General features: G+C 31.6%; 1 protein-coding gene and 1 long non-coding RNA gene across 5 annotated transcripts; both read left to right on the forward strand.

Moving 5' to 3' along the window:
- The first annotated feature begins 4,064 nt into the window (after window positions 1–4,064).
- Window positions 4,065–9,106, forward strand: LOC120194102. 2 transcript variants are annotated; one of them, XR_005522940.1, is made up of 4 exons: window positions 4,065–4,404; window positions 4,485–4,512; window positions 4,974–5,010; window positions 9,022–9,106. It is a non-coding gene; the product is annotated as an uncharacterized LOC120194102 (long non-coding RNA). The 2 variants fall into 2 exon arrangements; XR_005522939.1 differs by lacking the exon at window positions 9,022–9,106 and having other exon boundaries at window positions 4,974–5,081.
- A 4,391-nt stretch (window positions 9,107–13,497) lies between these two features.
- Window positions 13,498–15,660, forward strand: LOC120194112 (inorganic pyrophosphatase 1-like). 3 transcript variants are annotated; one of them, XM_039196507.1, is made up of 5 exons: window positions 13,498–13,729; window positions 13,830–13,951; window positions 14,031–14,238; window positions 14,470–14,813; window positions 15,650–15,660. In XM_039196507.1, the coding sequence occupies exons 1-4, from the start codon at window positions 13,592–13,594 to the stop codon at window positions 14,809–14,811; spliced, it is 810 nt and encodes a 269-aa protein (XP_039052438.1). In that variant the 5' UTR covers window positions 13,498–13,591; the 3' UTR covers window positions 14,812–14,813; window positions 15,650–15,660. The 3 variants fall into 3 exon arrangements, with proteins under 3 accessions (XP_039052438.1, XP_039052437.1, XP_039052436.1); XM_039196506.1 differs by lacking the exon at window positions 15,650–15,660 and adding an exon at window positions 15,358–15,368; XM_039196505.1 differs by lacking the exon at window positions 15,650–15,660 and having other exon boundaries at window positions 14,470–14,884.
- The last annotated feature ends 8,958 nt before the right edge of the window (window positions 15,661–24,618 follow it).

Consider the following 24,618-nt stretch of genomic DNA (forward strand, 5'->3'; position numbering starts at 1 on the left):
ATTTGATCATGATTTGTGTAGGAAGAAGCTTGCTAAAATGCTTATTGTGGATGGATTACCTTTTGCTTTTGTCGAACGTAAAGGTTTCATTGAATTCTGCAAGGCTTTGAATCATCTCTTTAAGCTTCCTTCTCGTACAACTGCCACTAGAGATTGTTATGCTCTTTTTATTGAACAAAGAAATAAGTTGAAAAAGACTTTTAAGAACTTACAATTTAGGGTTTGTCTAACCATAGACACTTGAACATCGAATCAAAATTTAACATATATGTGTTTGGCAGCTCATTTTATTGATGATGAATGGAATTTGCATAAGAGGATAATTAATTTTTGTCCAATTGTTGGTCATTCCGGACAACTTATTGGCAGAGATGTTGAAAAATGCTTGATTGATTGGGGTTTGAAAAACATTATGACTATAACCGTAAATAATGCTAGCTCAAATGATTTAGCAATTGAATACTTGAGAATAAGACTTATTATTTGGGAGTCTAGTTTATTGGAGGGTCGATATTTACAATATGAGATGTGCGTCCCACATTTTGAATTTGATTATGAAAGAGGGTTTGAAAGAACTTGATTTTTCCATTATGAAAGTTCGAACTCTTGTGAGATATGTTAGATCTTCTCCTGCAAGACTTCAAAAATTTAAAATTTGCATAGAATAGGAGAAAGAATATAGTAAAAGTCTTGTTACTTTAGATGTTGAAACTAGATGGAATTCAACTTTCCTAATGCTCGAATCTATTATCAAGTTTAAAAAGGCATTTATACATGAAATACTTCTCTCCTTTCAAGGAACTTAGAAAGGTTGGTGGTGGTCCCATTGAAGATGATTGGAATAGGGTCGGTAGTTTTTTACCTTTCTTGAGCATTTTTTATGATGCAACATTGAGGTTATTTGGTTCTCGTTATGTGACTTGTAACCATTATGCACACGAGATTTACGGGACTAGATTAATGATATCCAACATAAGTGATGATGATGAGGGTATTAAGAGAATTGCAGCCCAAATGATGTCTAAGTATGATAAGTATTATGGGAACATTGATAATATCAATATTATGATGTTTGTGAATGTGATCCTTGACCCTAGGCACAAGTTGAATTATGTTAATTGCATTGTGCATGATTCTTATGATGAAACATGTCACTCTTTTGTGCCTCAAAATTAAGAAGGTTTTACAATCTTTATTTGACTCATGATTCTTCAATGCCTCCTTCAAAGACAAGTGATATGTCTTCCTCCACTTCTACTTCTTTATTTAATTTCACTCAAGGTGAGACTCAAAGCGGAGGTAAGATTGATCTTCAACAACTTATGGCTTCAAAATTTCAAAGGGATACGGGTTGTTTGTTAACTAGTGCCAATAAAAATGAGTTGGAGAAGTATTTAGAAGATGCTTGTGAGTCTCATGTTTTAAATTTTGATATCCTACAATGGTGGAAAGATCAACCAAAAAGATACCCGCTTCTTCGTAGGATGGCTAAAGATGTACTTGTCATACCTATCTCGACTGTAGCTTCTGAGTCGACTTTTAGTACGGGGGGTCATGTCCATGATTCTTTTCGCACTTCATTGACTCCAAAAATAGTTGAAGCACTTTTTTGCACTCAAGATTGGTTACGCACCTCTCGAATAGAGGAAAATGTAATTGCCTTGGAAGAGTTGGAGGAAGGTAAGTTTATTTTTATGTTTGTTTGCTTCTTTTTTTTGTTTATTCAATATTTAAAGTTTAAACATAAATGTATATTTTATTGTGTTGATTTGAGACTTAATACTCTTATGTAATATTTTTATTTTGCACATCTTGTGTTGGTTTATTGTGTTGATAATGTACACTACTTTATGCTATTTAACATTTAGGGGACTATTTTATTGTATTATGTTATTTAAAATTTTAATTGTAATGGGGCATGTAATTACATAAACAAATTGTTGGAAAACAAGTAAATATAAATATTTTAATTTATGTTATTTTTTTGAATTATTTGCGGGAAAAATCGGATTTGGATCCGGATATTTGGATATATCCGAAATTTTGGATTTCCAATTTTTTCGGATCGGATACGGATCATTACTTTAGGTATCCGATATTTTCGGATATCCGAAAATTCGGATCGGATAATATCCGATAATGCACACCCCTATTTCTGACCACAATGTTCTACTATAATTTATCAATATTTTTTCTCATGATGGATGCTTCAAACATCACAGGTGAAAGACAACTACTACAGGCCTGATCTGACGGAAGCAGCCCTCGCAAGGTTGAGTGCCGTGCACAGGAGTCCGAAGGTAGCTAAGTCTGGTGTCAAGAAGAAGAACAGGCAAGGTTCGTGGCAGTGGCAGTGGCAGGAAGTGAGCTAGATAGATGTTTCAAGTTGTATGTGCTCTTCTATTTTCTTTGCACCGTACAACTTTTACCACCTTTCTCAAATTGTCTTTTTATTACATGGATTTGTCTTATTTTCATTGATTCTTTTTAGAATTTTAACTCTGCATTGTTTTCAAGCAGAATGGATCGGCATAGTTCTTAACAGTTTGCTTTCGTAATTTGGTCATTAAACCCGCAAATTTTCTTAGGCATTGAGAAAACCCTGCACCGGTGACCTTTTGTTGCTTGTGAATTATATAATGCCATGTAGAAATGGAACCAGAAGATTGGGATGCAAAGTTAAAAACATATATATTTGACTGAAGGGTCAAATTGTGAATTAAGTCGGTGACTATTCAAACTCGATTACAGATTGTATGAATAGAACATAATATAAACTCTAATTACAACCTATCTTACTAAAACATAATATAATCATATGAACATGGATTAATTTAATTACCCACAAAACTTATCAAATGTGAATATTTCAACAAATATATGAAATGTCTAAGAAACATAGATATTGTTTTGTTATAAATATGGAATATGCCGTAACTTTAAAATCTTTTAAAATTAAAAATTTGAGGGTTAAGTTTATTTTAATTTATTAAAATTAAGACCAAATTGATATAATATATAAGTAACAGTGATCAAATGTGTAATTATAATAAATATTTTAAATGTCACATCAGTTTATTCGTTAAATATTAACGGAAAGTGGCTTAATTGAATGCATTTAAATAGTTGATTGACATGATTGACAAAATTTAAAAAATATTGATCAAAATGAAAAGGGACAATAGTTAGATGATCACTAATATAGTTTACCCTTTATTTTAAATATTTTTTTTAAATTTTTAACTAATTTATAATTATACGTTGAGTCCTTTGGAAATTAATTTTTTATAAATTAAATTAATGATATTCATCGTTAGTGGTGCTAATCGCTGCTCGTTTAAGAAGCAAATATTTATAGCCTACAAGACAGCCCTCAAATCAGTGCAACGTCACTGTCAACCCAGGCCCTTGAATTCCATGTGTGACAATCAAATTGGGCCTTTTCCATGCTATGAGTTAATACGGTCCAGAATAAGTATGAGCAAGGTTAAACAAAATTGTACCACTTTGGTTTTGGGGAAGATATATTAAATTAAAAACAAATTTATTTTAGGTCATCCGAACATTAATTAGAGAAATAAATAGGTTCTCATGTGCGTACGATTTTATCCAAATTGTTATGTCATGGTTTTTATCAAATACCTATTAATTGGTTCTTGCTACGCACTCCAATTATTAGCTCACCAAAGTCACTGACAAATATTCAAGGGTTAATAGTTAACAACTACTCTCAATTTCGAATCATGGCATGAAAATTTAGTTAAAGTTGCGTGTACTTGAATCTTAAATAATATTTTAATTAAAAAATAATAATATAAAATTGAAGAAAAATAAAATAAAATTTTCAAATAATACATGAATCTCAGCATAGTTACTGTTTTTAAGAGAATAAGTTATTTTTGCTTTTTTTCTTTTGAAGATTTTGTTTTTAAGGGAAAAAACAAATAAGGAACGTAAAATTTAGCATACGGGTCGGGTCATGGGTTGAATTAGGGTTAATCTACCTGAGCTGTTTTGTTATAAAAGGGCCCCCTTGTTTAGACTTGATAAGTCTCCTCCACCCAAAGGCACTGCCTCATCTCTCCTCCTTTGATTCTCATCTTATCCCTTCCTCACAGAAAAGCTAAAGTACCTGCGATCCTCGTAATGTTTCAATTGTTTTTCCTTATTATTTCTTTATTCTTCGAAAGATTTAACTATTTTTTTCAGGACTCCAGGACCCTCATTGAATCATTTCCCCAAGTTGAGCTTAAGAGAAGAAGAGGAAGAAGAAGAAGAAGAAGAATTCTGTTCCCCCCTTTTTCTGGGTTTGGTCATACCTTTTGCAGTCTGTGTGCTTTATCTTTATTTTTGTCAGGATGTCGCGTTAGGTGTTTTTTTCCCATGACTGCAAGTGTGGTTTGTGTATGCATGTTCCTTTTTTATCAGTTTATTTTTCTGAAAAATCTAGGTTGTAGTCTTTGATTTGTCTTCTCTTTTTGCAGATTTTCTATTCTGACTAAATCAAATCTCGTAAGCTCCTTATCCTTTTCATTTCTTTGTTTTTTGTTCTTCAATTTTTGCATTTATTTCAAAAAATAACAATAGAACAATATAACCGATTTACTGCTACCTGATACTGATTATAACTAACATCTTAACATAAGCTCTAAAAAGTGCTCTCCCCTAAGAAAAAGCCATATTAAAAAATTAAAGCAAATTGAGCTCCCATAATTGTGCCCCGAAATGGATTTGGACCCTGAAATATGGACCGTACTGTGAACTTGACGGACTTTGGGCTTCGACCCACTTTGGATTCTTGGATATTTGGACTATCAAACAGATTTTGACCTCACATTGGACCAAATCGAATTTCCTTGAACCGTTCAAAATATAATAATAATCCAAGACCAGTAAAATAACGGGTAAAATAGATAAAGGCCGAAGAAAAGATTATGTATTATTTACATGTGCTTTTGTGAACCCCCTTGCAGTTCTTCAAAGTTGTTTGATCACGCTACATAAATAAAGGTAACTCCAACCCCCTTTTTCAAGGCCAAAGATTAATAGAACTTAAATAGGATAAAATGATGGGTCTGCCTGTCTGGTTTGAAATTATTAAACAAATTATGTATTATTTTATTTTATTCCTTCAAATTTATAAGTAAAATAAAGGAATGCTAAAGAAAATATTGTACATTGTTTTATTTGGATTCTAAAGTAATTTTAACTAATTTGCGGGTTAAATTTCAACTTATCTACTAATATTATATATACACACTCAGAGATAATAAAATTTCGATATGTAGATATTTTATTTGATTGATGCATCCATAATATCAATATTAGGTCTTATAGTAAATTTTCAGCTCTGTTTGTGAACAATAAACTATTTTTTTTTATCTTTCCAAATTTAGTTATAAATTTAATATATATTTTTATCTCTTTATTTTAGTGAAACTTTTATTTTTTTCAGTCTCAATAATTATATCCTCTGTGTGGAAGGTATTTTGGCATATTATGTTAGAAAGAAATAGCGTGAATGGTGTAAATTGTGATGAAAGGATCATTTTTATAGTAAACTTTTATGTAATTTATCTAAATTATTTGATTAATAGATCGAATAATTAAAGAAAATTAACTTTGGTCCAAACAAGTTTCACTGTGTATAAAAGGAAAATAGAAAAAAATAAAGCTTTTTCTTGAAAAATTTTCTAAAAAAAGCTCATTAAAAATGTAAAAACAAAATTTCTTAAAATATCATGAATTCGATAAAAAGAACTCAAAATTTTAAGAAATATTGTATGTTTTTTTCTAGTTTTAATATATTTTTTTATAAAAATTATTTTAGAACTAGTGATATTGATAAAATGAAAGTTAAAGAGTCAATTTGATTGTAAAAAAAAGGTAGATGAACTAAAATATGTATTAAATCTTTGTTATACATATGTTTTATTATATAATTAATTGGTTTAAATTTTAGTTTTATGCATTAATTTTTATATAATATTTTTAATTTATTTATTATAATCAAAATTATTATATATCATATGCATATGTTTTTATTAATAAAAAAAACTTACGTAGATGACTTATTGACACGTGAAAACTTAAAGTTTCATCATTGTCGTATATGCATTTATTTTTATATGAATCTTTCTTTATGAAAATCATTCTACAAATTTGAGTTTTAATCGCTTTATACATACTGAAAACGTGTAGTAAAATTAAGTTTTACCTTACTATTATAAAAAAAAGTTTTACTTTATCTATTCATATATTTTGTGTGACAACTTTATTTTATAAAAGATTAAAGTAAAGCTAATTAATAGCATAAATAAACAAATGATTACTTGAATAAATTAAGCAATTTTTTATAAATATTGCGTGATTTAACTATGAGATTCTATTCGTAAAAGAAAAATGTGTAAAATAAATTATCTAGCATAATATTTTCAATAAAAAAGTTATAGAAAAACTTAAAAACAAATTTTTTTACAAAAAAGTATGTATAAAATGATAAAAAAAAAGTTGTGGAGTATATAAATTTTTGTGTCATACGCTCGAATTTTAATTAAAATTTTTATATAAAAACAATTATCTTATATAAATTTTATATATATTTTTTTTATTTTCACTTGATGGCTTAAAATTATGATACATTAATAGCTTAAAATTTGGTCATATGTCATATCGTGCACAAAATCTTATACAAAATTTATTTAAAATTTATTTTTTAAAGTTACATAATTAATATGAATCTTTGGAAAAATTAATGGATTAATCAAATTTAATTAGAAAATTATGATATTTTTAAGTTATGTTATGTAAAGATATTAAGAAATTCATCAAACATTTTTAAATCTCAAAAGTAAAAAATTGTAATATAAGTTATGCTATATGATTCAAATATTTTTTAATTGGTTAAAACTTATTTTTAAACACTTATATAAAAAATAATTATATAAAGTATATCATCTTTTTCATTTAAGTATCTAAAGTATTTTTTAGTCAAAATAAGTACCTAAAGTTATCTTTTTGGTCAAAATAGGCATCTAAAATTTTTTTTTAGTCAAAATAGGTATCTAAAGTATTCAACTTTTTTCATCTAAGTACCTTCTTTAATTAATGTCGCATATAAACTTTTTTTAGAACTTAGGGTCTGTTTGTTTCACTGAAACGTTTTTCGGAAAATGTTTTTCATAAAATGAATTACATTTTCTTAAAAACATTTTCTGGAAAACGTTTTACGATGTTTGGAAGATGTTGTTTAAACCCTTTTTCCACTAGTTGATAATTTTTTTAAAATTATTTATTACAAATATTAAATACAATAAATAATATTATTTATAATAAAACTTAATAGTATTATTTTTAAAATATTAAAATAATTTATTTATTATAAAAATATTATTTTTATAATTTTATTAATAAAAATATTAAATAAAAATATTATAAATTATATTAATTATTTACTAAATTAATATTGTTATATTATATTTTAAAAATGTTAATTAGTATATTTTAAATATCTTTATTAAAATATTATTAGATTGTTATATTAATATTAAATATATAAATAATATTATTCATTATTACTAATTTAATAATATTATTTCTATGAAATTAATAAATAATATAAATTTTATTAATAATTTATTATATATTATTAAAATAAAAATTTATATTATATTATTAAAAATATTAATAAATATATTTTAAATATTTTAATAATTAATATTTTGATTAAAATGAAATTAAAATATTTTATTAATATTTTATTAATATTAAATTTATAAAATAAAATTATTTTGAGTATTTATTCTTTGAAGTGAAAAGTTCGGAAAATGACTTACGGAAAATCAGACCATAAGTCATTTTCCAGAAAACACGAAAGAAATTCTGTTGACCAGGAAAATATTTTACGTTGACCAACTAATTTTCCTCCAACCAAACACTGGAAAATGAGGAAAACATTTTTTTGAAAAACGTTTTTCGTGAAACAAACGGACCCTTAGATTAAAAAGTTTGAATAGTTTAGGTATCTATTTTGACATAAAATACTTCAGGTACCTATTTTGACTTAAAAAAATAACTTCATGTATTTATTTTTGCCCAAAAAATACTTTAGGTACTTAGATGAAAAAAAGTATACTTTAAATACTTATTTATGATATAGCCTTTTTAAAATGACTTAAATTTGTTTTAGTGAGATTTGGATAAAGCCGAAAATCCTATAATCATTCTTTTAAACCTATGGTCGATGTTTTAGATTGATTATATTTAGTAGTTATTTTAGAATTTTTTTAGTGAGATATCTTTAACCTAGTATCTTCATGTAATATAACTTCCTTTACTATTTAAAAAATAAATTTTAATACGGTAAGTCGTTAATTCCCAAGTTTAAGAATGAACATAACCAACAAGCAGTTGGTCTAGTGGGACGAGACACTAGGTCCCTTAAACAAGGTTAAGGGTTTAAATCATGACGTTTGCGAATAGAGCAAACTGGGTTGGGAGGATAGCTCTCGCCTCTGCAGTACCCTATCTGGATTAGTCGGTTAATAGTTCGGATACCAGTGTTTAATTTAAAAAAAAAGAATGAACATAAAATTTTAAATTAAAAGACGTATTTTTAAAATTTTAAGGAAAAGGACTCATAAAGTACCCTTTAGTAATACAAAAAGTTTTAACTAATAAAATTTACATTCAAATTTGCACTTTCGGTGTCAAGATAATAGTGTGTGTATTAACGATAGCATTTTGTGTACCCACTCTGCTATAGACCGTTACAAGTTTACCTGTGCACCTTACGTAGAAGCCTACTAAAAATACATTTGCGTAAACAAGAAGTAAATAATAAAAATGATTATAAGAAATATTTGTCATATTGCACGCAATGTTTGTTATGATTATGTTATAGTGTTATTTGAAATATTTGCATGATGTTTTGACTTAATAGTTTGATAATATATTCATTTTATTAGTTGTAATATTTTTAAATTTAAATAATTTAACGTGCAATTTTTTTTCCGTGTACAGATTTAAGTTATATAGTAACATTCGATCGAGATGTCACACATAAACAAATGGGTCATATTTTGCTCAAAATATATTCCACTTATCCCCTCTTATAGTAGTGGCATGTATACGGTGTAGTATTTTGTCTAGCATGCTGACACATGCCTCAAGTTGGCTTGTAATTGTTAAGCTTAATGGTTTTGAAGTATGGAGTGATAATGATAAGCATATTTTCATGAATTATATATGTTTAGACTAAACTGCATGCTTTATTTTGTGATATGGACAAGTAAATGGCGTGGTGCATTTAGGTGAGCTTTTCGAACGATATGGAGTACCAGTGTTTGCTTGAATTCAATGGATTAGTGAATTAAAACTCCATTTTGTACCAAATGTGCTCATATGGCCAAAAATTTGATTTAAATATGATTTGAGAGTGAAAATTTGTTTTACATGTGTAAATACGTGCATAAAATGTGCTCCAACTATTTAGAGCATGATTAGGAACAAATTAGGCATGTTTTTAGCTAAACTAAGATTACCGAAGTTGTTAAATTTTTGTTGGTGTTGTGATAGTGATATTACATGAATGATCACTTGTCTTTAGAAAGGAATGCAACAATCATAAGTATTAAACAATACAAGCTAATGATAAGAGTATAACCTTGGAAGATTGAAAACTCCAAATTGAGGAAAGAAACTTCTAACAACATAGTTGCTAAGTACACGATTTAATCCATTCCTTTAAAAGGTAAATTAATTGTTCGTGTAACGCCCTAAATCTAGGGTTAGGAGTGTCGAACTAACTCGAGAGGGCCTTGGATGAACCCATTAGCTTGTAGGAAATCTTGACCCAAGTTTGAGTGGAATTGGGCTTGGATTGGACCCAATTGTTGTTAAACGGGGAATTTTTGAAATTTGACCAAAGCTTGAGGGACCAAGGGAACAATTATCCAAATTTTAGTTTAAAAGGTTGAAAGCAATTAAGGTTGGATGACATCACGTCTGATTTTTCTTCTATCATATCTCTTTGTCTTCTTCTCTTTTTCAAACCCCTCTCATCTTCCATGGTATCTTGAACAAAGGTGGGAGCTTTATTGATCATCATTTCTAATCCGAGTCTGCAAAGGTGAGAATTGTAATCTCCATCCTTAGAGCTCTGGTTCAAGCCCTCAAGCATAAATTTTAGTTATGGTAACTAAATATGGGTTTTTGTGGGGATTTAGAAACCCATGTGTAATGAGTATGCGTTTAAGAGAATTAATGCTTTAGGAAGAGTTTTTAATCTCTTTCCAAACTCCCAAACCAGTAGCACTTGTTAAGACTTGAAAACTTTCAACATAAATTAGGATTCAAGGTAACACACTTATAACTCATCTTTACCACATGTAGATCACTAGGTGTGCTTGTTTGGTTTGCATGAGTTATGAAGCGTATAAGCATGTTCATGGTAAATCTTAGTACTTAGTGTTTTTCAGCATGTTTATTGACCTATTATGACCCCTTCTATCATACATAAAACTCTAATAATGTTTGAGAACCTCAGTAGGGCTTTTGGATGAAATGGGGAGTCATTTTCGTGCCTAAACAGGGCATTTATGGGTTTAAGTATCAATACTGAAAGAACAATACCAATATTGATCATTAGATAGCCTAAAATAGGAGAATTTTAGACTAGGAGGATCGATAATCATTTAACGAGTATCGATACTAACATGAGGAGTATCGATATCGAGACCACTTTGCAAATTCTGGTAGCCAATTTTGGTATCGGTACTCATGTGAGTATCGATACTGAGAGGTAAAGTAACGATACTCTCAATAGGAGTAACGATACTCTCAATAGGGGTATCGATACCGAGTGTATTTTTAAAACATCGAAGCAAATTTTGGTATTGATGCCCTACTGCAGAAGTATTAATACTCTAGCTAAGAGTATTGATACTACCTAATTCCCTCAGATTCCAGTAGCCATTCTTAGTATCGATACCAAGGATGGGCATTGATATTTGAGGGTCAATATCAATACTAAAGGACACAATATCGTACCAGCGTACAGTTTTGGGTAAGAAACCCAAATGATTAAAGGGTTAGACTCAAAGGGCCCAATAACACCAGAACATCACCAAGATAAAACTACAAGTGAGAACAATAATAAACACAGTTACAACTAGAAACAACATCAACTAGGATAACATAAAACTAGTCTTTGTATAACACTCGGATTACTTTAGCAGTTGATGATTGTCTTGTTTGTTAGCAGTATCCGGATATATATCGGCTAGTGCCAAGGAACTTTAGTTACCAACTAGGATAAGATGCCCCAAGACTCAACGAAGTAAGTTGGCCCTGTGTACGTTTCCGATGAAGTTCCAGATCTCACCCAGATACCCAAGGGAATCTTAGGTAGGCTAGATGGGTGTGCGCTCCAAGATGCAGAACCCTCAGCCACACCATGATGCCTACATCAGCTTTGTATGTCAGCATCCTTATGTGTTCTCACCTATGCTACTAGCATGCTCGTGTAGTGAATGCATGAAGTACATTACATTTACTAGGGTGGCAGTGAGCTCGTAAGCTCATCAATCAAAATGTGTTTTCATGCACAGGTTCTTGGGAGACTGTTGTGGAGCACTATCGTCTCTAGAAATTCTAGATCACTCGAGGCCTCAAAGTACGTCTTGATTCATATTTAGAGGGCGTGTACTACTTGTAGACCCTTTGTATTCAGTTGTAACTCTATTTTGTTTTAAACACTATTTTATTTCTAGAATGTATTTTGGGAGCTCTTCGTATTTGTAAACTCTAATATTATGGTTTTATTTTATGACTTCGATGGATGATTTCGTATGATGTTTTACAAATATTTTAAAAGAAAATTTTTGGGTTAACCACCTCGGTGGTCGTGTATGATACTTTAATATTTGATTTTTGAGTCGAATTGAATTAGGGTGTTATATTTCGTTAAACTTGTATTCATGTTTGTGAAAATTTTCTTTAAGATTTTGTGGGAAAATAGTGATTTATCTTAGCATTATTTATTCTTGAAAGGTATCAAGTTTAAAAGGGAGAACTGAAAAAACGAATCATTAGCAATAAAAAACAATATAATAAAGGTATACAACTGAAGTAGAACCAATATAAATCAATATTAATTTTTTTTATATTTTATGATGAGATCTTGTGTATTAAGTAAAATGATATTACGATAATTTTTTTAATAGAAAAATCACCTCTCTAGATGAACTTTAAAAGATTTAGGTTACGAAATTTTCCTTTTAGTTTTTCTCATAGATTTTAAATTTTTATATAGATAATATTATGATAATTTTTTAAATAAATAAATTTAAAATTTTCGATAGAAACCCAAAATCTCTTATTCAAACAAACCCTAGAAATTTTTATTGAAATGCTTCATGATTTTCACATTGATTCTAGAATTTTAAAATAAAATTATAGAAGGTAAAAAGCAGACAAGTGGCGAAATAGAGATAGGGTGTATAAGCAAACAAATAGCATATATTTGAGAAATTATAGATATATACAATATTCAAACAAAATCATTACAGGACAAATGTAAATGGTTCACAACTTGAAGTTGAAGGGACAAGAGAAGTTGGATTGTTAGTTTCTTGCAACCAATAGCAAAAGAGATAAATAAAATTTGTCGAGAATCTGAGGTGAGCTGTCGCAACTTCAAAGTTCCACGTATGAGATTCACTATGACACGCTACTAAAACAGTTTATCGGTATACCAACTTTATATTACTACATCTTCGTTAGATTCAAAGAATAATAATTTATATAACGTCTTTCTCATAAATATACCAAATTATTATTATAATTATTCTAAATTATAAAATTTAAATTATTTTAAATCAACAAAATATTATTGATACGTGTTTAACTGTTTATTATCTTATGAAAGATTATTAATTTATTAAAAAATTACACGTGAACATGTTATATTAATTGACGTTAATGATAATGATAAAAATAAAAATATTTTTAATTTAATGATAATTATGATGGTCCAACTAGGCAACTACAAACGTTCTAAAAAGAATTTTTTTACTTACTTTTATTACGAACTAAATTAATTGTTTTATCATAAAAATCTTTATTTTGTAGATAAGTAGCATAGGGTCAATGAATAAAAATTATTTTTATATTTTATTTTATTTAAAAATATCTATTTGTTTAGAAAATTACCACCTGAAAAAGGTACTTTTTTATTTGAAAGATATTATTATCATCTTTTGAAAATTAGAAAAATAATTTATAAATATTTGAAATGTTTTTCCCTACCACGTGAAAAACTTTGATTGTCAACTTCTCCAAATGAAGGTTTTGCCAAAGGTGGTCGGTCCCAAGGATACGTGGTGATCTGCCTGAGTCTTTTAGCTAAGATTAAACTGCCTGCTGCATGCTCAACCCTTCTTCCTATACCAGTAACTTCCTTTTCTCTGCTTATAAATACCCTTGCTCTCTTACATGACCTTACAACACTTGGAAACCTCTTCCAAAAAAAAGGGTTTTTGAGCTTTTCTATTCTCTGTCTCTCTTCTCAATCTTATTTTTTGCATCCAAAATGGCTGGAATCGTTGTGGTTTTCGATTTTGACAAAACCATCATTGACTGTGATAGTGATAATTGGGTTATTGATGAACTGGGTTTTACCGATTTGTTTAACCAGCTTCTCCCTACCATGCCCTGGAATTCTGTCATGGTATAAAATCCGTACTTATATTTTCCATTTGAATAATAAATATTAAACCCAATGTCTAAAACTTAAATACATTTACGTTTTTGGTGGCATAAAATTACAGGACACGATGATGAAAGAGATCCATGCACAAGGAAAAACCATTGATGACATTGTTGAGGTTCTGAAACGAACTCCTATCCATCCTAGGATCGTCCCAGCTGTTAAGTCAGCTCATGCCTTAGGGTATCATTCTCTTCTTACTTCTTACAGCATGTTTAGTTGTCTGTAAAGTAATCGATGTTCTTTTTTCCCCCTTTTTCAGGTGTGAGCTGAGGATCCTAAGTGATGCAAACATGTTCTTCATCGAGACAATCCTGGATCATCTTGGACTGAAGGAATATTTTTCTGAAATCACCTCAAATCCGGGCTTTGTTAATGAAGAAGGAAGGCTGAGGATCTTCCCTTGCCATGATTTCACCAAGTGTTCCCATGGCTGCAGCCTCAATCTTTGCCCACCAAATATGTGTAAGGTATGATCGATCATTTATTTAATTGAAGTTCGTTCTATAGTTTATTATTTTATAATAGTACTCTATTCCAACTAGCTTGGAGATGTCATATATATATTTATTTTTAATGTCTTTTTCCCCAACTTTCTTTGTTCTGACTTCTGAGTGTTGGCGAGGGTAAATAAATCTCTAAATAATATAGTACGATGCTAAAAATTTTAATATTTGCGTCGTGCTTTGGTTTTTCAACAGGGTCTGATTATGGAAAGGATTCAAGCTTCGTTAGGGGGAAAGAAAAAGATCATATACCTTGGAGATGGTAATGGCGATTTTTGCCCGACCCTAAAGCTGGGAAAGGGTGACTATATGATGCCAAGGAAGAACTTCCCAGTTTGGGATCTAATTTGCAGGAACCCTATGCTCATCAAGGCTGAGATTCGCGAATGGAGCGATGGCGAAGATCTGGAGCGAGTGCTTTTGCAGCTAATCAACATGGTGTCTGTCGATGCTCGGTTCATCTCTGTTGACTGCAAACTGCAAACCTTTTCGGCATCCAACCTTTCTTTGCCCAAACCCCTTCGTGTTCGTCAGTAGAAGTGATTTTTTAGGTCTTATTTCCCTCTAATTGAAGCATGGTTTAAATAACTGTAAAGAAATAAATTATTATCATAGTCGGTTGAGTCTTAGGTTTATTCCATATGGTTATCTTAAAGGTCGTGATTTAAATATGTTTAAGCAAATGATAGCCTTCATTGGTTATCTTAAAGATCGTGATTTAAATATGGTTAAGCAAATGATAACCTTCATGTATTATTAGTCAAAAAAAACTTCATGCCTCAGTGTGTATTTGAACGTACAATAATTTTGACTACAACTTTGAGGGTTATATTATATATATTGTTTTTAGCTATTTGTTAACTTTAACGGAAAAATATATTAAATCGTTTGAGTATAGTAAATTAAGTCAAAATAATTATTTTTATAATATAATTTTATTGTATTTGATGTAAATTAATGGATTAATGAAAGAGATGTAAAACATATGTATGTACTAAAGCGTTTGTGCCTGTCATAAATCAATGTGGACTAGAGTTTTAAGACAAAATAACTTGTACCTAATTTTTGTCCCACCACCATGAGAAATTATTTCATGGTATGGTGAATGTGAACTATAAATTCTAAAATAAATTTTAAATAATTGTCTATTTTTCATTGACACATAAGAAAGAGATGAAGACTCACCTCGAGGGAAAAATGAGATAAAAAATATTATTGGTTGGGATTATAGATGAAATGGTGAGCTAGAACTATCTAATAATTTTTTCACCGTCGTACCGTACTATTAGCGACGTTTAGGATTAGATACATCTTTTAAAATTTGCTATTATTTTCATCAGTTCTGGGATATTAAACATAATCATCTTTTTAAGAGACATAACTTCCAATGAATTTATTATTAGAATCTCTCTATCCTTTTCTTACCATATTTTTGGAGATTGATGGTACTTATCAGCTTCATTTTTTGTTCTTCTGATATGATAATTATTATTTTTCTTTTATGGAGAAACAACAAAGCTGAAAGTACTATCAAGTGAAAAGTAAAAATTTAAGTGTATTTTGATGAATTAAAAAATGATATATATTAGTATATGATTTTAGAAGTATAATTTTTAAAAATATTAATTTTTGATAATTATTTATTTCATAAATTAAAAATATTAATATAATATTTTATATTTTTAAGGATAATTTAAAATAAAAATATAATTTTTTAAAATAATAATAAATAAGTACCTGATAGAGAAATAACTGTCTTCCCACTCATCTTATTTAGTTTGTTTCCAAAAAATAATGTATTAAATAAAAAGTAAATGTCATTATCAACTATTTAAATATTAACAATTTTTTAATATAATAAAAATTATCATATGCTATGTTTGATATGAATTATACATGAGTTTGCAATAATTTAATTTGTTTAGTAATTTATAATGATTCACATGATTTAGTTTGAATAAAAAATATGTATTTCTTATTTTAAATAAAAAATTATTTTATTTTTTTTATTCTGATATAAATATCGGTATCCAATATATTGATCAATTAATCTGAATCGAGTATTACACATGTATTAATAACTCTCCCACTCAATCTCTTATTAATATTTCTAAATTTAAGTTTAAATTTATATAAATTTTATATTATAATAAATTAAATTTTTTTACTTAGACACATAACTACAGTTAACATCAATGTATTAATAAACTTGACATCATTGAGTTGAGTAAAATATTCATAAAAGTGTTTAAACATGTCCGTGATTAATTTAAGGGTAAACTACACATATAATACTTAAACTATTACTTTTATTCTATTTAAATACCCAAGTTTTTTTAAAAATTATATCTAATGTTTAATTTAGGTTTCATTTAGCTACTCGTTGTTAAAAGGTTAACTGTTATATTGATGTCTCACTATAAAGTAATGCTATATCATTATTGAAAAAAAAATATCACATCAACAGTTCTATTAATTTTTTTAATAATGGGATATCAAATTGAAATTAAACTAAACGTTAGATATTATTTTGGGAAAAATAAAGTTTAGATATTAAAATAGAACAAAAATAATGTTTCAGTTACTAAAAGTGTCATTTACCCTCAATTTAATTTCCTCGAACCCCCGGTTCATGTGAAAAGACTATTGACCACACACCCACCGCAGTACTTGTAATATTGATTTATATAGAGGCTGATCATGTAGGACTGGACTGACTCTCATGTATACAACATTTTACAGTTCTAAAAGTCGAATTAATGCATTTTTTTGCTTCGTAATTATGGTTGGGAAGTCTAAATATTAACAATCGGAATTAAGTTAATCATGAAAATCAAAATAATTTTTTTGAGTTAGTATTTTGCCTATTTGTTAAGGTTGAAATCAATGAATCATAAATTACATTGAAAAACAGTGTGAAACAAATACCCATATCTATTTACGGATATAACACTATATGCAGATCTATAAATTATTTGGAACTGTTCTTTTTGTTATAATTGTTATTCTATCTGGAAATTGTTTGACGTGGAGCAAGACCTTATTGAAATGAGAAAATAACCTCAGTGACCAAAAATCCCATATAATATACGATTTTAACTAATTTTTTCCGGATTTGCCAAAATGACCAATAAAATCGTAATGCGATCGCTAATTCGCAACGCGATCTCCATTATCGCAAATTCGCGTTGCATTTCGCGTTGCGATTGTCTACAGTGTCGTTGCGATTTTCCCAATTCGCAATGCGAATAAGTAAATCGCAACGCGAATTGGGAAAATCGCAATGCGATACTGACTATCGCAATGCGATACCTACTATCGCAATGCGATAATACAAAATCGCAACGAGATACTGACTTTCGCAACGCGATTCTGACTTTCGCAACGCGATAATACATAATCACAATGCGATTTTCAAAGCGCCATTAGTATCCTGGCCAAGTATTTTATTTTTAAATTCCAAACACGAATATTAATATATTGGAACACTGAACCGTCCACAGTATATCCCGAAATCGCAACTCATAACCTAAAACCTAAAATCACAACTCAGTCCCATCTCCATCTCTCACTCTCTCACCCATCTCCTTCGAAATCCGTCCCCATCTCCGGCGAAATCCGTCTATCTCCATCTCTCAGAGCCACCCTCACAATCAGAAATGGAAAATCAACCAAATCAACCAACGAGGGTTAGTTTTTTAATTATTTTCTTTTTGAAATTTTTGCATTATTATTAGGTTTTTCATATTGAAATTGATGATAAGTTTACTGGTAATTTCAATAATAGATTAACCATTTTACTTAGATTGCTTATTAAATCAACGGATAATCGCAACGCGAAATGAAAATCGCAACGCGATTTTAGTTTCGCGTTGCGATTCTCTCGTTGCGATAGTCAAATTCGCGTTGCGATAGTCATTTTCGTGTTGCGATTTTCATTTTCAGAAACTATTCTTCTTCTGCAAATTGAAACTTGAATGAATTGCATTACTTCAACCAAAAAACAAAGACAAATACGAAATTCACAGTGTTGCAAATTTAAGTTTGAAGAATAAACTACTACTCTTTATGTTTATTATTGTTTTTGGTATATCTTCACAATGTAGTTTTTGGTATATCTAACTTAGTATGTTTATTGTTTTTTTAGAACTTTTATTCGGCTCAATTGACCTTAAGAAATAAAGTCAGCCTGGCCAAAACAATTGCGTCGAAGCTTTCACCTGCACAAAGAAAAATGTTTGAGGATACATGCTTTGGGCCATGGCTGAAAGTACAACATCCCGGTGGAGATGCGATGTTGACACACCTGTTTCTTCAAACCATGACTAGCGATCTACCAGAGACTATACAACGTCGTGATGAAGAGATATGGTTTGATTTTCCACCGGCGTATACGTGTTTTGGGCGGGAGGAGTTTTGCTTAATCACCGGTCTACGCTTCGAACACGATGATGTAGGTCGGTACACTAGACACATTACCCGCCCATCATGGCTATCCCGGGTTTTTCTTGAGCTGGAGAGGCCGAATCTACACGTAGAAGACCTGACAAGATTGTTGAATAAGGAAGATGGTTTTACTCTGATGGATGACGTCGACGTTGTCCGAGTATGCCTTCTAATTCTTTTGCATGCCGGCTTTTTAGGTAGAGAGGCCAGACAACCTATTCCAAATGATCTAATCAAATTGGTAGAAGACCTAAATGCATGGAACCTGTTTCCGTGGGGCTCGTATTTATGGAAAGCTACATGGAATAAGTTATCGTCTGCCTTGGATGATCGAAAAAGTTTGCATGGCGATGGTTCCAAATACACTTTGACAGGCTTTATTTGAGCCTTTAAGGTAAGAATTTTTATATAATGTTTCCAAAATTATAAGTAATTATTTAACAATTACTAATGTTTGTTATTATATTATTTGTAGATTTGGATATTTGAGGCCTTTCCCGCCATGAAGACATATGCAATAAAAACTTCAAATGATATTCCCAGGGCTATTTCCTGGAAGAGGAAACGGACCTTGCAATGGGAAGATTTACTACGGTATACGACAATAAATAATGTAAGTTAACATAAATACTACCATATGTTTATAAACAAGTTATTACTAGTACACGTTTAACTTTGTTTGAGCTTTTATATTGTTAGGAGGCCAACACTCCTCTACAGAGGCTGACACCCACGGAAGCTGAGCTTGCCACTGATTGGTGGTAAGCCAGTAAGCGTTTTTTTTATGGAACGGTTGATGAGCAGCCTCCACTTCGGGAGCCATCACCTCGCCCAGAGCTATCACCTCACCCAGAGCCATCATCTGATCGACCCAACTATACACCTCTACAACGACAACCATCACCTATTCTGTCACATCATCGAGCCTCTTCTCCACCATCACCGCAAGATAGGCGACCGGCAAAGATGCCACGACGTTTATCTCCCTGTTCTCCACCTCCACCTCAACGGGATGAGTTAGGGGAGTTACGTGATGAGGTCAATGCCTTGCGTGAGGAGGTTGGTACTTTACGCAAAGACGATGGTGCATGGTGTGTTGAGGTGTCTACATTACGCGGTGAGGTAGCCGCTCTACGTGAGATGGTAGCATCGTTGTAGAATGAAGTTCATACTCTACGCAACGAGGTAAGTTTAAGATTTTTCATACTTGTAATTTATTCGGTTGCTGCCAATACTGCTAAACTGTTTTTGTTAGTATTTGTTTTTGGTTTTGTTTTTGTCTTTTGGTTGAAGTAATGCAATCCATTTAAGTTTCAATTTGCAGAAGAAGAATAGTTTACTTTCGCAACACGAAAATGACTATCGCAACGCGGAAATGGCTATCGCAAAGCGAAATGAAAATCGCAACGACAAAATCGCAATGCGAAATGATAATCGCAACGACAAAATCGCAACGCGAAATGAAAATCGCAATACGATTTGTGTTTCGCGTTGTGATTTTGTCGTTGCGATTTCATTTCGCATTGCGATTTTGTCGTTGCGATTTTCATTTTGCTTTGCGATTTTGTCGTTGCGATTTTCATTTCGCATTGCGATAGCCATTTCCGCGTTGCGATAGTCATTTTCGCGTTGCGATTTTAAGTTTCGTGTTGCGAAAGTAAACTATTCTTCTTCTGGAATGTTTATATATGTTATCCTTTTAAATGTTTATATAAGTGCTTACTTCTGGAATGTTATCTGAGCATTTTGTGAACTATGATAGAATAATGACTTGGGTGAATACAATGCTAGTTTGAAACATATTTGTCTTTGTTTAATATCATGTCTGTTTATTTACTGATTTATGTATTATTTTTTTAGCGGCCCGATAAGGTGGATGCTTTACGTCGGGTTTTCCTTGCACGACGGAGTTCACGCATCAGACGGCGTGGACGTGCTATTACGTCTCCGTTCACCCCAATGGTGCGAAGACTCCGCAAGAAGAAGCCAGACTCACCTGTCATCCCTCAAGAGGTCATCCCTCAAGAGTCCCCTCCAATCGTTCAAGAGGCCCCTATCCTCCCTCAAGAGTCCCCCCCACCGTTCAAGAGGCCACTGTCATCGTTGAAGAGGTCCCTCCCACCATTCCAGAGCCCGATTCACATGGGGTAATATATCGAAGTATTGAGAAACCCCCACCGGTTCCGGACATGATGGATGAGAGTTGGCTCTCGTATGAGTTACCGGCTAGTACCCTTCCGGTATCTGAAGTGGAGATGAGACAACTACTGGAAACAATTGTGGATAATACCCTTTGGGCTAAGACCGCAGTTGATTTTTATCTACATGAGCGGAGCCAAGGGTGTTACACTGACATAAGCAAACTCAACGATGAAATGTTTTTGTTGCTTGATCGATCTTGGTGGGGTGTGCTATTATGGGTTGAAGACAGTGGCTATTTCGATGGGGAGGTAAGTCTTATATTTGACTTATATATGATTTTGATTAATTTTTTTTAAAATTAATGTAATTCACTAATATATGTCTTTTTTTTGTAAAACAGCATATCGATGCGTGGTTGTCACGTCTTCTAATAATAAGGAAGCTTAGGAAAAATAAAATAAATTCGCGATATACAATAATGCCGGCGGCTTTTCACGCAGTTCACTTGAAGAATCAATGAGATGAATCATTTTTGTTGGGCAACGGACAAGCTAAACTTTGTCCTGCATGGTGGGAGGTCGATAAGGTTAGTGTTTATTTTTTAAATTTTTTAAAGGTGTTCATAAATAAGTGCGCAAATAAATGAATTATTACTTATGATTATAGGTGTTTGTCCCTGTTTTAGAACGTCGTCATTGGTTTCTCGTCCAACTTCAGCTTCCATCCCTGAAGATAATAGTATATGACAGCATGATAAATTACATATCACTGTCTGATTTGAGAAATATTATCAAGGGATGGAGCTCTCATTTGGCTAAATTCTTGGATGGGATTAATTATTGGACTCATTCTGGACACAAGAAGCCAAAGAAGTTCAATGTCACAGTTGTCAGAGACGAGACCGTGCCACAACAATCGCCGGGAGCCAGAGGGGATTGTGGTCCTCTCGTATGCATGTGCTTGGCGTGTTTGACGACGGGAAGCACAGAGTTTCTACCTCCCACCGATAGAGATAGAGCTGCAGTAGGCTTGTGGTTTCGGCATTATATGGCTAGAGCGATATATTCGAGACGCTGCCTACCTGCATCCGCGTTATGAAAGTATCCATTGTTAATTGGTAAGTCAAATGCAAGTTTTGTTAACATATATACTTCTTTTGGTTTGAAAATGTTTGGTTAAGTACATAGAAATCAATAATTTGCTGTTTGTAGGTTTTAGATGTGTAGGAAGTCTTGTTTGAGCAAATGTTTGGTTTATGCAAGTTAATCCTTAAGTGAGCTGTGTGAAATGGATGTACGGGTGTAAAAATGATTCGTGAAATGCAGTTTTCTTATTATTATTTTTTGATTGTTTAATTGATTTGTAAAAAATGATTTGTAAATGTTCATTTGTTTAATTGATGTGTACATAATTCTTATTTGTGCTTGTTTAATTGATTGAAATGTAATAGTTGATTTGTTGATTTTCAATCTGCATTATGTTGAAGGCAAAATAGACTGTCGCAACACGAAACTGACTATCGCAACGAGAGAATCGCAATGCGAAATGAAAATCGCAACGAAAGAATCGCAATGTGAAATGAAAATCGCAACGAGAGAATCGCAACGCGAAATGAAAATCGCAACGACAAAATATCAACGCGAAACTAAATCGCAACGCGAAACTAAAATCGCGTTGCGATTTTGATTTCGCATTGCGATTCCCTCGTTGCGATTTTCATTTCGCATTGCGATTCTATCGTTGCGATTTTCATTTCGCATTGCGATGGTCAAATGATTGCCTAATAAGTGATAACAACTGAACATATCATAGCAATTTTCAAACTCAAGTTACTAATACATGCCTAACTCAAAATGTTAAAAGTTCACACATAAAATCTATATAATACAACGTTTGCATTTAAAAATCACCTAAGTTAACAGTCTCAAAAGGTGAATCCGGTTGTGATTTGGATTTTGAAGAAGATGATTGCGATTTTGATTGCCTTTCGCAACGCGATTCTGACTTTCGCAACGCGATTCTGACTTTCGCAACGAGATAATACAGAATCGCAATGCGAGTTTCAAAGTTCGCAACAGGTTTTAGTTTCGCAAGCCAAATTTTTTGTGTATATATCTACGCAGCAGCAACAACTCATAACCTAAATCCCTAAATCGCAACTCATTCCATCTCCATCTATCACTCTCTCCGGCGACATCCGTTCCTATATCCAACGACATCCTTCCCCATCAGGTAACAGGTCTTAGTTTCGCATCTCGTTTGTTTAGTAAATTATTTTACAACCATGAAATCATCTAATGTTGATCATGTTTGGATAGATTTGTGTTTTGGAGGGTTATGGGAGAATGTTCATGGTGTTTTACAATATATGCCTTTACCCATGAATCTTCAACTAAAACTGTCATTAAAAAAGTTAACTTATGAAACTTTAATGTTACGTGTTTCAAAGAAATTGAATTTAGATCCCTTAAGTGGATTTAGGCTATCTTATCTGAGAAATGGTAAAGTTTATTTGTTAACCGACAATGAAGATGTTGAACGATTCATTGCTTACATTAGTGTTTCAAGTGATGATGTTACATTGTATGTTGTTGAACCTAGAAGTAGTATTGTTGGGTCAGTAGCGGGTAGTAATCAACTAAGCGGGTCTCAAAACCCACAACCTTTCTCTAATCCAAATCAGCTTTCAGCACCAAATTCCGGTTTTCGTATTGATCAATTAGACGATGATGAGCCAAGAGAAAAAATTGTGAGTACTAGTCAGTATTCGAAATTTGATCTTGGTCAATACCCGGACTTTGATATTGGTCAATACTCGGATTTTGATGATGTTTCAGAAGAAGAAACAGACCCTGCCTGTAATGATTTTGATATTGGTCAATACCCGAATTTTGATGATGAAACAGCCGTTGCCGAGGAAGATGTTGTTGATGATAATGAGGAGGAAGTTACAACTGTGAATGAACATGTTGAACATCCATTCTGTAATTCATATAATCCTGAAGAAGAAAAAGAAGAAGAAAAAAAGTCCCCGAAGAAAAGAAAATGCCACGGGAGTATAACTGGAATATGCCAGAATTACTTCAGCTACCGGAAGAAGAGTTGGTAAAGAAAGCAGTTGATTGTTACACAAAAGTTATTCGTATCAAGAAAGATGATTGTTTTGATACAAAGGAAGACTTGAAGATGGCTTTGTATACGAAATGTGTGGAAGATGGCTATCAACTAAAAGTTAACAAATCAAGCAAAGATCGTTTCGAAACAAGGTGTATGATTGAAAAAAACTGTACGTGGCGTATGATTGCAAAGAGGATAAAAGATTGCGAAATATTTCAAGTTAGGACTTTTATTGATAAACATACATGTTCAAGAACCCAAGTTTTTCCTCACCATAGACAGGCAAACAAAAAGGTGTTGGGTGGTTTTCTGGATGAGTTAATGTTTTTGAATGGCAGAGTATATCGGGGACATGAAATTATGACTGACATGAATGCTCGGTTCAAGATTAGTATATCATATTCTCAAGCTTGGAGAGCCAAATGTTATGCCTTGGAATTGTTGAGGGGGGTCGCCAGAAGCATCGTTTGCCCAAATGTCGGCTTATTGTCACAATTTAAAGCTGAAAATCCTGGGTTGGTAACTCATATCAAAACAGATAGAGATGGACGATTTGAGTTGCTGTTTATCGCCATTGGTGTTGCGGTTAGTAAATCAATATAATTTTGTTGACTCATTTTTGTTAGTTACATGCATTTC

This window comes from Hibiscus syriacus, unplaced genomic scaffold (assembly GCF_006381635.1).
Source record: "Hibiscus syriacus cultivar Baekdansim isolate YM2019G1 unplaced genomic scaffold, ASM638163v2 tig00116997_pilon, whole genome shotgun sequence".
Classification (NCBI taxonomy): Eukaryota; Viridiplantae; Streptophyta; class Magnoliopsida; order Malvales; family Malvaceae; genus Hibiscus; species Hibiscus syriacus.

What these genes read in the sequence shown, in the direction of transcription:
- LOC120194112 (XM_039196507.1), top strand. Translation starts at nt 13,592, where the DNA reads ATGGCTGGAATCGTTGTGGTTTTCGATTTTGACAAAACCATCATTGAC. An exon ending in TGCCCTGGAATTCTGTCATG is followed by an intron (nt 13,730 to 13,829) that starts GTATAAAATCCG and finishes ATAAAATTACAG; the next exon opens with GACACGATGATGAAAGAGAT. An exon ending in GCCCACCAAATATGTGTAAG is followed by an intron (nt 14,239 to 14,469) that starts GTATGATCGATC and finishes GTTTTTCAACAG; the next exon opens with GGTCTGATTATGGAAAGGAT.